Source organism: Pagrus major, chromosome 17 (genome assembly GCF_040436345.1).
Source record: "Pagrus major chromosome 17, Pma_NU_1.0".
Classification (NCBI taxonomy): Eukaryota; Metazoa; Chordata; class Actinopteri; order Spariformes; family Sparidae; genus Pagrus; species Pagrus major.
In genome coordinates this window covers 27,908,027-27,919,954 of record NC_133231.1, presented here as the reverse complement: position 1 = coordinate 27,919,954, position 11,928 = coordinate 27,908,027, and the positions used below count along the sequence as shown (strand labels likewise).

Sequence of the window (11,928 nt, the reverse complement as noted above, 5' to 3'; positions counted from 1 at the left end):
GACGATGTGTTTTAGCTAGCAACCGTTAGCTGTTAGCTTAGCAAAGCGTTTAGCTGATTAACTGTTTCTCTTTCTCAGAATAGGAGCGCTAACCAGTTAACTAATTTATATATTTAGCAATAACAGCAATTAAACCAAAGCTGAACAACTAAAAAAACAAGCTCTCTGAATTTGATACTGCTTCAAAACATAAAGTAACTTAACCGAGCTAGCGTTAACTAGCTTAGCTTCAGTTGGCAGTTATTGACCTTGACTTAACTATAGTTAGGCTAATGGTTGAAATGGTCTCAGAAACACTGAAATATCCCTGACTAATTTTGAGTAGTGCATGTAGTAAAATGTCCGCATTAATGGACTTGTTATGTATTGTTCTGTTTTATACAGGGTCTTTGCTGTTATGTGGTTTTCTGTTTACCCGCCCAGGGACAACAGATGCTAACTAGCTGCTAACTAGCTCTGGTGCAGTTACTTTTAATTGTGTGCTGTCCCATGGGTCAACTACTAGCTAAACTGTTTAAAAAGTCACAGAACTTTTTTTTTTATAAACTCTTAATGGATATCCCCAACTTTTCTCAACAGTAACGTTACTAAATCATGGATCATGGAGTCCTTCCTTTGTATATTTCTTACACAAGTTGGTATTTAAAATAGATGTGTAAACAACCAATGGACAACAAACCTATAGTTTCAGTAATTTCTGCTCAGGCTGTTGTTTGGTGATATTACACCTTGCAGATAGGTTGAATTTATAAAAGTAGGATTAAGGACTATTTGCCCAATGAATGCACAATGTCCTGTTATTGAACACTGTGTAATTGTAATGTAATTTGTGTTAAGTCAGTTGTTTCTTTTATGTGAAATTTCTTACGTTGATTGTTTCAAGTTGCTATTTGTTCCTTGTAAAAATGAAACCTAAATTAACTGCTGGATAACAGTTAACTGTTCATTGTGTAAACATGAGGAGTCGTAATGTCGTTCACCTCCTCTGAACACGCTGCAATGAGACGAGGAAAACCTCAGCGAGATGAATGTGACAGGCAGGAAAAAGCTTTGCAGTGAAGCCGACTAGCTTATTATTTTCAGAAAGCACGACTTGTTTTAAGATGAGTTCAAGTAGAGCACATGTGGAAAAGCCATTTCCCTTTTACCTGGTGAGAGGAAGTGCTCAGCCTATATGAAATGTGGGGTGAGGGGAAGGTCTGCAGTAATGGCAATAACACAACCAGATGGAAGTGGGCCTCTGTACAGTGCAACATGTTGAGTGAGAGCTAACAGGAAAGTAGCTTTCCATATGATTCAAATTGCTTGGCCTCAAAAATGTGACTTTTGCCAGTAGTCTCCAGGTACTGTGTAAGTTCAGTATGCTGGCTGGTGGTCACCAGTTTAAGTAAAAGATTACAAAATAATAATAATAATGAAGAAAGAAATCTAAATATCCTCGATGAGATACAGAAAATTAAAACACTGTAGGCAGACAAAGGGCAAACTGATTTACTGAAACTGATTTACTGCTTAGCTTTTAATATGTGTGTTACTTTGGGTCCACATGTATTTCAGTGAAGCTCCGGTCCAAACCACGGACCTGGATCTCAGAGAGGAAGTGAACTGGTTTTTTAATGAGTGCAACAGATGTGAACATACCGTGATACACTGGAGACGTGTTGTGCTCGTAGCTCCAGCAAGAAGTAATTGACATACAATACAGTGAGAAAGATGTATTGAAAGCACAGGACAAATAAAATGAAAAATATGAGAATAAACTGTGTTCTGCGTACGTAAAATAACAATGAAAGTCAGACTAAACAGATAAAGCTTTGTTTAATAGTTACTTGGGTACTTATTATAGTCTACATAGCCTCAGATCCTCTGCTGGTCTGTCCATTCATTCACAGTTTGATCGGAGTAGCAGGACAATAACTGGCCACATTAATGTCAAGATGAACCTCAATTAATAGATTCAGAACAATTGTTTTACAACTGTTCGATAACCGATTAACTGTTTTATCTTAAACTAAATATCTGTTTTCTGGACTGTTGTTCGGATTAAATAAGACATTTGAAGATGTTTACTTATGCTATTTTCAGATATTTCTCAGATTAATATTTGAACAATTAATCAGTTAATCCAAAATATAATCAGGAATTTAACAGATAATGAAAATAATTGTTAGTTGAACTAATACTGCTCTAAATGTATAGTGAATAATGGTGTGAACAAAAATTGGATTGAGATGAGACTGAACCAGTGTTTCACTTCTACATCACTTTGTACTAATTGTAAAACACTGTACAGCTTTACAGGTTGATCTTTATCTTACATCATCGAGGCAGCAGACTGTCCCTTTAAATAATCTCATAAATATTAAACTATGTAATAAATTAACTGTAAAATAACTACTTCAGCAGAGGTGTGTGATGGTGTAGTGTAGCAGACCACTTGGCACCACCCAGTGTGTACAAAGAACATTACAAGCACACTCAAGAAATTGACAACACTTTCAAAATGAGTCATGATTTTATTGTCAGCTTCATGCATGAAAAACACAAAACCACTAATTAACAGAAGTTTTCACATCTACACTGTCTGTCATCAAATATCAAGAAGGGCTGGATCTGGGTGACAGTTTTTTTTTATGATGACTGTGTAGACGTTGTGTTAACGGTCTGACAAAGTCGTGTTTTTGCATTTTATCTGACCTGCGCGATTACAAATGAAGTAAAATCAGAATTTAACTTTAAAATAATTTACATTCAGGGCATTTCCGCATCATGGGCCTTCTGTCAGACAAAAGCCGTTCAGTAGTTTACATGATCTGTTGGTAACAATGTAACAATGCTTGTGGTGTTATTCACTGCTGGTAATCATCAGCCGATCCAAAATGATAATAGAAGTGACAAAAGGGAAGTCATATTAATATCAAACTCAAGAATAACAGTCGACTCATGAGACAAGTTATTGATGGAGAGAGGATTAAAATAGCATTAACACATTATTGTGAATGACACCACAAAAATGGGACAACCTCATTAAGAGAAGAAAGTTGCTCCCACACCAGCAATTATTCTTGATATAAAATGGTTTGAAGCAGAAGGACATATTTCACATTGACACATTTCGGTATTAATAGCCCACTGTGCAGCTCCCACATTTGCTATAGAATTAAAAACATGATCCCTTTTACAAAATTATTATTTAACTTGCGTGTACCAGTTAAAGTCTTCACAGTAGTCACAATTGCTTTAAAATTACTCAGCTGAATGATAAAGACCTACACTACCCTCACTTAAGCTACAAATAAAGAACTCTAAGCAAAGAAAGCCAAAAAAAAAAAAACCCAAATGAAATAAGATAATACGTCATCTATATTGCACCATACAATATCAAGAATCATATTTTTATGAAACAAAACAAAAAGAGTGAGGCTGCTGTAGGAAGGAATGAAAAGGAAGAATGGAGTGATAAGGAACAGCTCAGTGGTTTTCAATGTGTCAAAAAACTCTTCCTGCACCTCAAGTCGCAGTATTTTTCATTAACAGTGGTACAGAATAGTAGAGTAGTGGGAGCGCTGGTAGTTGCAGCATTTCTGTTGCAGTCACACAACATTCTTATTAAAATGTATAGACCGGGATAAAGTGCATCATATCTGAAACTACTGCTTCCAGTAAATTAACTGTTGAGGAGTGAAGTGTAAACATGATGGGAATGCACACCAACAACATGATTATTAAAGTGTGTCCATCTGTTTTGTTGGCACCGGGGTGAAAAATAACTACAAACTTCGTTTTTATTATTATTATTATTATTTTGCTGCATATTTCTGGACTTTGAATGGGAGCAGCTGCAATGCAAGCAGTTTCCCCTCGGGGATCAATAAAGTATTTCTGATTCAGATTTCTCTGAGGCAAGTCCTGCAAAATTCTGGCTGTGGCAGGTGAGATCATATACCTTAACCAGCCTGTTTGACAAGTTACCAACCAAAAAGCTCTTCTAAACATCACATTTGACCTGCAAAAGGAAGAAAGTGGTTGGGAATTTAAGAATGGATGAGCCATGTGACTAATAAAGAAAAGTTATGTCCCTGTCCATTAATCCATCGTCACTGAGCAAAGATTTCCAATGGTCAGCCCAGTTATCTCTGTGAGAACCTTGGTCAACACAGCATGTGATATCCTGCTTCTTTTGCTTGCTTTACTGATAGACCTGCATGTGCTCATGCAAGGAGGTGGTGTTCCCCCCACAGTCCACGTACTGGTACATCTCCTGGGAGACCTGCTCCGCGTGGCCGAAGTACACCGTTGTCACCGTCACCCTGAAAAATAACCACAGAGACAACAAGGTAAGAGAAGCTCAGACCGTCAGTCCTGAATCCTGCAACAGTTTTGAAAATCTGGGTGGAAAAGGGGGATGAGAAACTTCCCTTTCATTAAACATTTTTAGATTTGAGTTTCATTAAGTTTTTCTTTGGATCATAACTTTTTGGTTGACTTAAAGGTGCAATGTGTAAAGATTGCCCAGGCGTTGAGGGATGCTCCAAACAAATAGGGGGCAGCATATCACCAGAGTAACGGGCATCTGCTGATCCCTGTACTCGCTGCTGTAGCTATCTCTGATTTTAGCTACCAGCTGCTTTGGCTTAGCTAGCTCAGTTTGTCATACAGCTGAATGGCCCTATCAGCTGACTGGCTTGGAGCAACAGATGAATGTTCACGTTTGGCATAAAGTATTTTTGTTGATTGACTATCAACAAAAAATACTAATGCCATTTTCATTGTTATTTATGTTCTGATTTAGTTGTTTTCTGTTTTCCTGGTAAAGACAGGTGTCGCCTTATCCTCCTAAAAATGTCTAGACACAGATGAATTTACCTTTTTACACCTTTTTAATACACTCAACTATTGTTAGGTGCATCAAAATTAAGCCTGCAAAAGACACTCACTTTTTATATAGATGTAAAACCACTGAATAGCAAGAATAGGCTTCATGTTTTTAGCTGCTTCTTTTCTTACCCATTTCCACTGGCATTCAGTCTAACGTACACTTGGGCTTGAAAGCTGTTAATTTGCTTTGACCACAGAGGATTAAGTCATCTGATGAAGATTATTTTTGCCTTGGAGGAATGTTTGCTTTGCTATATTTACAATCTGTCGACATGTAAATGAACAAGCCACCCAAAAGCCCATGTATCCCCTGGTGGTCTGAGCGGTGCTCCACAGCAGAGGGCTGTGTTGTTTCTGGGCAGCTCTTCAGTATGTGTGGTGAATACTATGTGAGTGCGGAGGAGAGTTGTTGAGATTAACTGATGCACGAAAGGATAGAAATCACATGACCGTATATCACATACAGTATACAGTGCTATTATATGTAAAGAAAATATTATAATGTGGGATGTAAATAAAGAAATCGGTTTATATTATTGTACATATAGCCATACTTACTGCATCATGACCACTATGTTGTGAACTTTAATGGTTGGCAAGGTGCAGTAGTCACTGTAAAAAAAGAAAGCAAGTGATTTATGATTGATCCAAGTGTAAACAATGCATTTTTAGGACTTTTAGCAAGATACTTACAACATATAACTCATATCATCAGCTATGGTGGTGGGAACTGTGTAGTCAATCTGCAATAAATAAGAGAAACAACATGAGACACTTTAATGCTAATCACAGAAAAAAACGTATGTAATTTGGCACTGTTATTCCTAAATTCTGTTTAATCAGCAGCCAGTGGTCCAATAGTGAGCAGTAGTACCAAGATCTGTAATGTCACAATACTTAAAGATAATGTGGCTTTAATGTGCTTGAAAGAGTTGTTTGAAGTCTGGAGTTTTGCAGAAACATAACTGACATTTTTTAGCAATCACATGACATGGCGAGGCTCCTTTGTGCTCTGATTATGGGTGTAACAATGTGCTGTTGTGTAAGCCGTGCAAGTTTCAGTCAAAACTGAAATGCATCAGAATTTCGGTGCATTGTTTTGTAACCTATAATTATGGTTTTCTTGGCAGACATATGTAACTATGTAGAGTACGTAAGTGATGTTTTTCTTCGTGTGTGAACAGTAAAATGCAGTCAAACCTACCTGCCGCTCATCCAGTGGTATGATCACTGAGCTGTTGTTAAACTTGGCCTTGCCTATCACCGTCTTGGAGAACTGCACTTGGGCTGTGATGTTGGTCACAGATACGGCGTAGTAGTTATTATTGGTGATGTTCAGAGTGCTCTGAATGGAAGAAAATAAAGGTGTGAGATTCTGGATATAGAGTAATGGATGAAAAAGCCTCAATGATAACTTTTAAGGGAAAAATCACTGTCATTAGTACTTATATACAAAGAAAGAATATATATACCTGCAGTAACTTTCTTGGAAAAGAAATGTGGCATGTGTAAGTCTAACTTTTATGTCTGTTATGGTCTCCTAGACCCCTGAGGGAAATGTCTCATCCTTTAACACAGTTTTCACCTGCTATTTACTAACTTAGCTGTTTGTTGTTTAATCAGTATTGTAAGGAGTTTTTTAGAGCTTTTTTTGCTGACAATAACTGCCTGCTGTAGCGTAAAACAGCACTGATGAGAGCAGTCAGAGTAATCCAAAAAAAGGAAAGTTGCAGGCCAGACAAAGAACACAATGAGGTGAAAGAACAGCTAAAGCTCTGTAAACTATAGCTCAGGAGAACTGCAGAGTCAAGTGATAATTATCTGCGTATTCATCACTGCGTGCAGAGCATACATGAAGTAAAGCGAAATGTTAAACCTAAACACGAGCCAAAGTCTCCTACAGGGTATTATAACAGTCCCATTTTAAGTCAGGGCAACATGGCTACACAATCTTACTGTGATGTTGAGATAGACAATTCGTTTGTCCAGGTCGTAGGAGACGTAGGCAGACTTCACTCCCACATAGGAGACATCAATAGAGCGGGGGAATAAGAAGAAAACAGCCAGGCCAGACAGCAGCAGGCACAGTGCCACTGATATTGTGACATACAGCTTTCTGGATAAGAGAGAAAAGAGAAGTGAGACCCTGAAACCAGCTGATGACTTCAAAGTCAATACTGTGTGTTCACTGAGTTTCATCATGCAGACAGCCAGCTAAGTTCATCTTAAAAAGAGCCCTAAGTGCAGACTTACGTCCTGCTTGGTCTGAGCCTTTGGTCACTGTATGGAATCAGAGCCACAAGTTCATTCTCTTGGCCTGTTGAATAATTCAAAGAAGAAAAAAAGCTTCGTCGTTTCACTGTTGGATTTAATATGTTGTAAGATTTGCACCATGCAATACAGTACAACTATTGAGAATATTATCTCAAAGTTTACTTTTTTTCCCCACTTAAAGTTATAGATTTTTTTTTTTTAAATAGATGATTGACTTATTCTTACCCCACCAAAACAGCCAACACAACAAGACATGTGTAATTATATGCATTGATGAATTAGTTCTTTGGTTTATTAGATGCATGGCAATCTTGACCAGATTTCTGGTTTGTAACTCTGGTACAGCAGCAGGAAGAAAACAGATTGTTTGAGCTGTGTGCTCTGTAAAAGTATTGTAAAGTAAAGTAGGATGTTGATATTTAATTGTGAGGTCTTTAAGTTAGCAAATGTTGTGGCTTAAGCTTGGAAAAGAAGGCAACATTGCCCATTTTTTAGTCTTTCTCTTGATTTTTTTCTTGTACATTAGTATATGTGTGCATCATCTGTTATATATGAATTTTGTTGCAGACATAAAGGCCTGAAACATGTTTTTAAATTTGGACTTTTTTAGTATTATATTTGGAAATGCATGCACTGAAATTCTGGATCTGGTTTAATTAAAGTTAAGGTTTCTTGTAAGTATAAAGTATTTGTGCTGGACATAGTTAAATGCACAAAATTATAGAAACCTTCATCATCATCATTGCAATATGCATGATGTTGTTTAAGTGGGGCTGAAAGATATGATCACAGGCACTGTTTTCCCTTTGTGGTAATCTTGTACTCTTGACTTTTAATAAAACCTAAGGATGTTTTTTGTTCTGAACTTGAACTGATTGTTTAGTCATGAATAAATTGATAAAGTGATTAGAAACTATGTTTTCAGGGGCTTTAAGGGCACTGCTCCTCATACAGACTCAAACTTTATATTGATAATGGTTATTGAGTGGTGATTATTGAGAGTTTCACCTCGTGGGATCCTGCCGGTGCCCTGACACGTGGGGCACGTGACGCTGTCCCGTCCAGTGAACTCCACGTAGGGGAACTGGGAAACGTCTCCATTCTTTCCATCCTCGTCTGTTTGACTGTCTCTGTACTCGCCATCAGCTGTTAGTGCGTCTTGACTCTCGTCTTTGTGTTTGGGCAACAGGGACTGGGACTTGCCCATGGCTGCAGCTGTCTGAACACAACACAAAAGCTGGCATGAGGAGAGAGGAACTGCCATATACGTAGGTGCAGCAGGATGTGCTGACTAACCACATGCCTCGCAGGCGCTTGAATGTGAAATTGGACCTTGGACAGGTTCCAGAAAACAATTAACAGAAGAAACTTCAACTGTTGAACGGTCGAGGATAAAAAAGAAATCCATGAAATAATTCTGTTCTGACTAGGGAGTCAGATGTTAATGTGTTTTTTCATTCTCTACACACTGATCAATATTTAATATTCAACATTCTCTCAGATGTTTACAGCTCTGTCCTTAGACTTAGGTTCATAGCATTATTGTAGTTCTTTAAGGATTATACAGTGTATTACTTTACATTATTCGGCATGTTTTCTATGGCAGCTGCCTGGTCAATTAGGTTACTTCTTGGTCATTAAGGCATTAACTGATTGAGAAGTTGGTTGTTTTTATTGTGGGGAATGAGCTGTTAGTAATTAGCGCATACTGGAATTTGATGATCACATCTGTGGCAGCACTGTAAAATTCATTAATAGGCTCAAGGGTTTAGTAAACACAAGGTTTTAAGAGACACTTCCGTAAGCCCATATTCATCTGAAGAAAGAAAAAAATGCCAGAGATGCGACAACTAACAAAATATTATTTGTCTGTGGCATTTTAAACCACCTATAGTACTCAGTGGTAGAGACTAACTGACCATCTGTACATGAACACTGAACATGACAACAGTTTTGAGCTACTTGTACTTGCATAAGTTTTTCCTTATCACGCCACTCTTTGTGGTATTGCTATTTTTTACTGAAGTCAATGGTCTGAGTTCCTCTTCCACTAATGACAACACTGTACCATTAATATTACTGTATGATTAGATTGTGGTTAATCACTGATAATTGTAAAGTAGGTTAATTTGAAAAATGTAACATTATACAGTAAAAGTTGCAATAACACACTGAAAATACAATAATCACAAGTAAAAGTTCTGCATTGAAAATATTACCTATTTATGCATGTATAATCAGCAAAATGTAGTGAAAGGATCAACAGTTAAAGTACATATAATGCTAAAAAATTAGCTATGTTTTTACTATCATATATTATTGATAAGTATTACTATGCAGTCATGTGTAATACAGTTGTAGTTGGTTGAGATGGAGCTGGTTTGAACTAGTTTATATACTGTTTGTTAGTCCCGTATAAGTTATGCAGCAGATATGATGCATCGTTATGTTCACTATATGTTTTGCACATCACATCTTGGTCTGCACATGAAGCAGTAACTAAAGCAGCCACATGCAGACACACGTAGTGAGTTACTCTCTCCTCTGTGGTGAAGTAGGTCCAGACTGAAGTGTGTCACAGTGAATGTGGTCAGCCTGGTCAGATTGCCCCACTGCATCTGAGGCCACAGCTGCTGTTGTTGTTGAACACAGCTAACGTTACACTGTGTGCAGCCAGGAGACAGACAGCACGTGAATAATAAGATGATGCCACAGTTAAGCTGCAGGTTGTTGCAGAGAGACACGGCCCAGGATGTGTGTGTGTGTTGTGTCTACATGAACACTGCCCAGGCCGCCATACTGCTGAACCGCAGCCTGGAACACAACGTACCGGCCCGCAGAAAACGCGTATAGCCGCCTCATTCTCACTGCCGAAGGCGATATTTAGACTTCAAATGTTTATTTCTACACAATCAGACGAACAGCATTTCATGTCGTCGTGGCATTTATTTAACACATCGCACGCATTAACGGCCGCTTATGTGTGCTAAGCACCGCATACATAACGTTACGTCACCAGAACGGTAAAATAATGTACAGGCAGGAAACAAACGTTACATATTGTTTTTTTTTTTGTTTGTTTTTTTCAATTATTTTACGTCTTACCTTCATTATATGTTACTCCGACTCGTTTGCCATCTGTCCGCTCGTCGCTGTTGTGGTTCGCACGCACACCAGTGAAGAATGAAGCCGTCGGGACCGCCCCCTCCTCCGCTCATTGGTCAGACTCATGCGGGGGGATATATCTGTTTCCACCGTGCACACCAAAACAACACAGGTGGACACTGACTGTACTGATACTCAGCAGCAAAATAAAGTCTCACCGAGAGCTTACGACACAAACTCTGGTACAAAACACAATAAGAGCACGATAAACCCTCTTAATAACAGTGTTGTATAAAGTACCCAGAGGTCATACTTGACTAAAAGTAAAGATGTTGTGTTAAAATGTTACTTTGGTAAATGTGAGAGTCACTCGTACAAATAGTTATTGAGTAAAAGTCTTAAGGTATCTGATATTAAATGAACTTAAGTACATGTAAGTAAATGAACTCCAGTATCAAAAGTACAAATAAAAGTAGGCCGATTATTGGATCCGATATTCAACATTTTTCTGATTTTTGCAATTAGTGTTTTTTTTTATTTGATGGTCGATAAAACAAGTTCATTTAAACATGCCCTCATTCAGCTCTGATGGTAAATGGACTTGACTATAGTGCTTTTCCAGTCTACTTACCGCTCAGAGTGCTTTACAACAGTTGTGTTGGTAATGGCAGAGGCTGCCATGCAAGAAGCAAGATGGGGCTTCAGTATCTTACTCAATGATACTTCAACATGCATGCCAGGAGAGCCAGAGAATCGAATCAGCGTCTTCCCAAATACTTGACGAACTGCTCTACGTCCTGAGCTACAGCTGCCTCCTGACGCAACATGCAATCTGAAAAGTAGCCACTCAATTGGTATTTTATTATTCTAGTTTGTCACAGTGAGGCTAAGGCTTTACTATTTGGTAGTTAAATATGCATCACATTTTAGAAGTATCTCATATTTTTTGTATTTAAAATCTTAATCTGCAACATTGCCTCTGAAATGCATTGAGAACCTCAAAGTTTAACCTCAAAAGTATAGTAATTGGGTTAATGTACTTAGCTACTACCACTTCTGAGAAATACTTTGAAGCTCAAAATGTCAAACTAAATAATGTAGATAAAAATAGATTAGAGACATGGAATGGTAGAGTCACTGTAAAATCACAGTGTGTTCCACATACAGACTATAATTGACTGAAGACATGTCGTAGGAGAGTTATGGTAAACGCGCGAAATACCATAAAATGCAATTAGGTCACTTGAAAAGTGCGTCAATGTTTCACAGACCCACTGACACAAACCCGCCCACAGGAATGTTCTACAATCACGTGCCTGTTGGGAAATCAGTCAGTCTAAACTGAGATCATGATCAGTACAAAACAAGAAAACTAAATAGAAATAGAGAGCATTATAACTGTTATTACTGTTTTATGTTTGTTGATCTGAAAAATCATAACCAACCTCTTGTGGTGTCCCATTGCCAAGATTGAGAAATGGTGCTGTTGGATACAGACATACTTCAGTTCTATGGGAACATTAAACTGTAAGAATATTAATATTACATTTAAAATCAGCACCAGTGGAAAAATCAATCTTTATTAACTTAAAAAACAAAACAAAACAGAAAGTACAGCTTCACTACAGAGAATATTTACTTTTGTAATGAACTTTAGATGATCTCAATTCA

At 37.8% G+C, this 11,928-nt stretch overlaps 1 protein-coding gene across 2 annotated transcripts; it reads right to left on the bottom strand.

The window, feature by feature from the left end:
* Positions 1 to 2,496: 2,496 nt before the first annotated feature.
* On the bottom strand, positions 2,497 to 10,349 carry tmem106ba (transmembrane protein 106Ba). Of its 2 annotated transcripts, none has more exons than XM_073485143.1 (8): positions 10,258 to 10,349; positions 8,161 to 8,371; positions 7,132 to 7,195; positions 6,835 to 6,994; positions 6,083 to 6,223; positions 5,572 to 5,621; positions 5,437 to 5,490; positions 2,497 to 4,310 (listed from the first exon to the last, which is right to left on the bottom strand). In XM_073485143.1, the coding sequence occupies exons 1-8, from the start codon at positions 10,261 to 10,263 to the stop codon at positions 4,190 to 4,192; spliced, it is 807 nt and encodes a 268-aa protein (XP_073341244.1). In that variant the 5' UTR covers positions 10,264 to 10,349; the 3' UTR covers positions 2,497 to 4,189. The 2 variants fall into 2 exon arrangements, with proteins under 2 accessions (XP_073341244.1, XP_073341245.1); XM_073485144.1 differs by having other exon boundaries at positions 4,100 to 4,310; positions 8,161 to 8,367; positions 10,258 to 10,330.
* Positions 10,350 to 11,928: the final 1,579 nt, after the last annotated feature.

Excerpts from the sequence above, each read along its gene's own strand:
- tmem106ba (XM_073485143.1), bottom strand. Across the intron at positions 6,995-7,131 it reads AGGCTCAGACCAAGCAGGAC|AAAGCTGTATGTCACAATAT; the intron begins GTAAGTCTGCAC and ends TCTCTTATCCAG. Across the intron at positions 5,622-6,082 it reads TACCACTGGATGAGCGGCAG|ATTGACTACACAGTTCCCAC; the intron begins GTAGGTTTGACT and ends TATTTATTGCAG.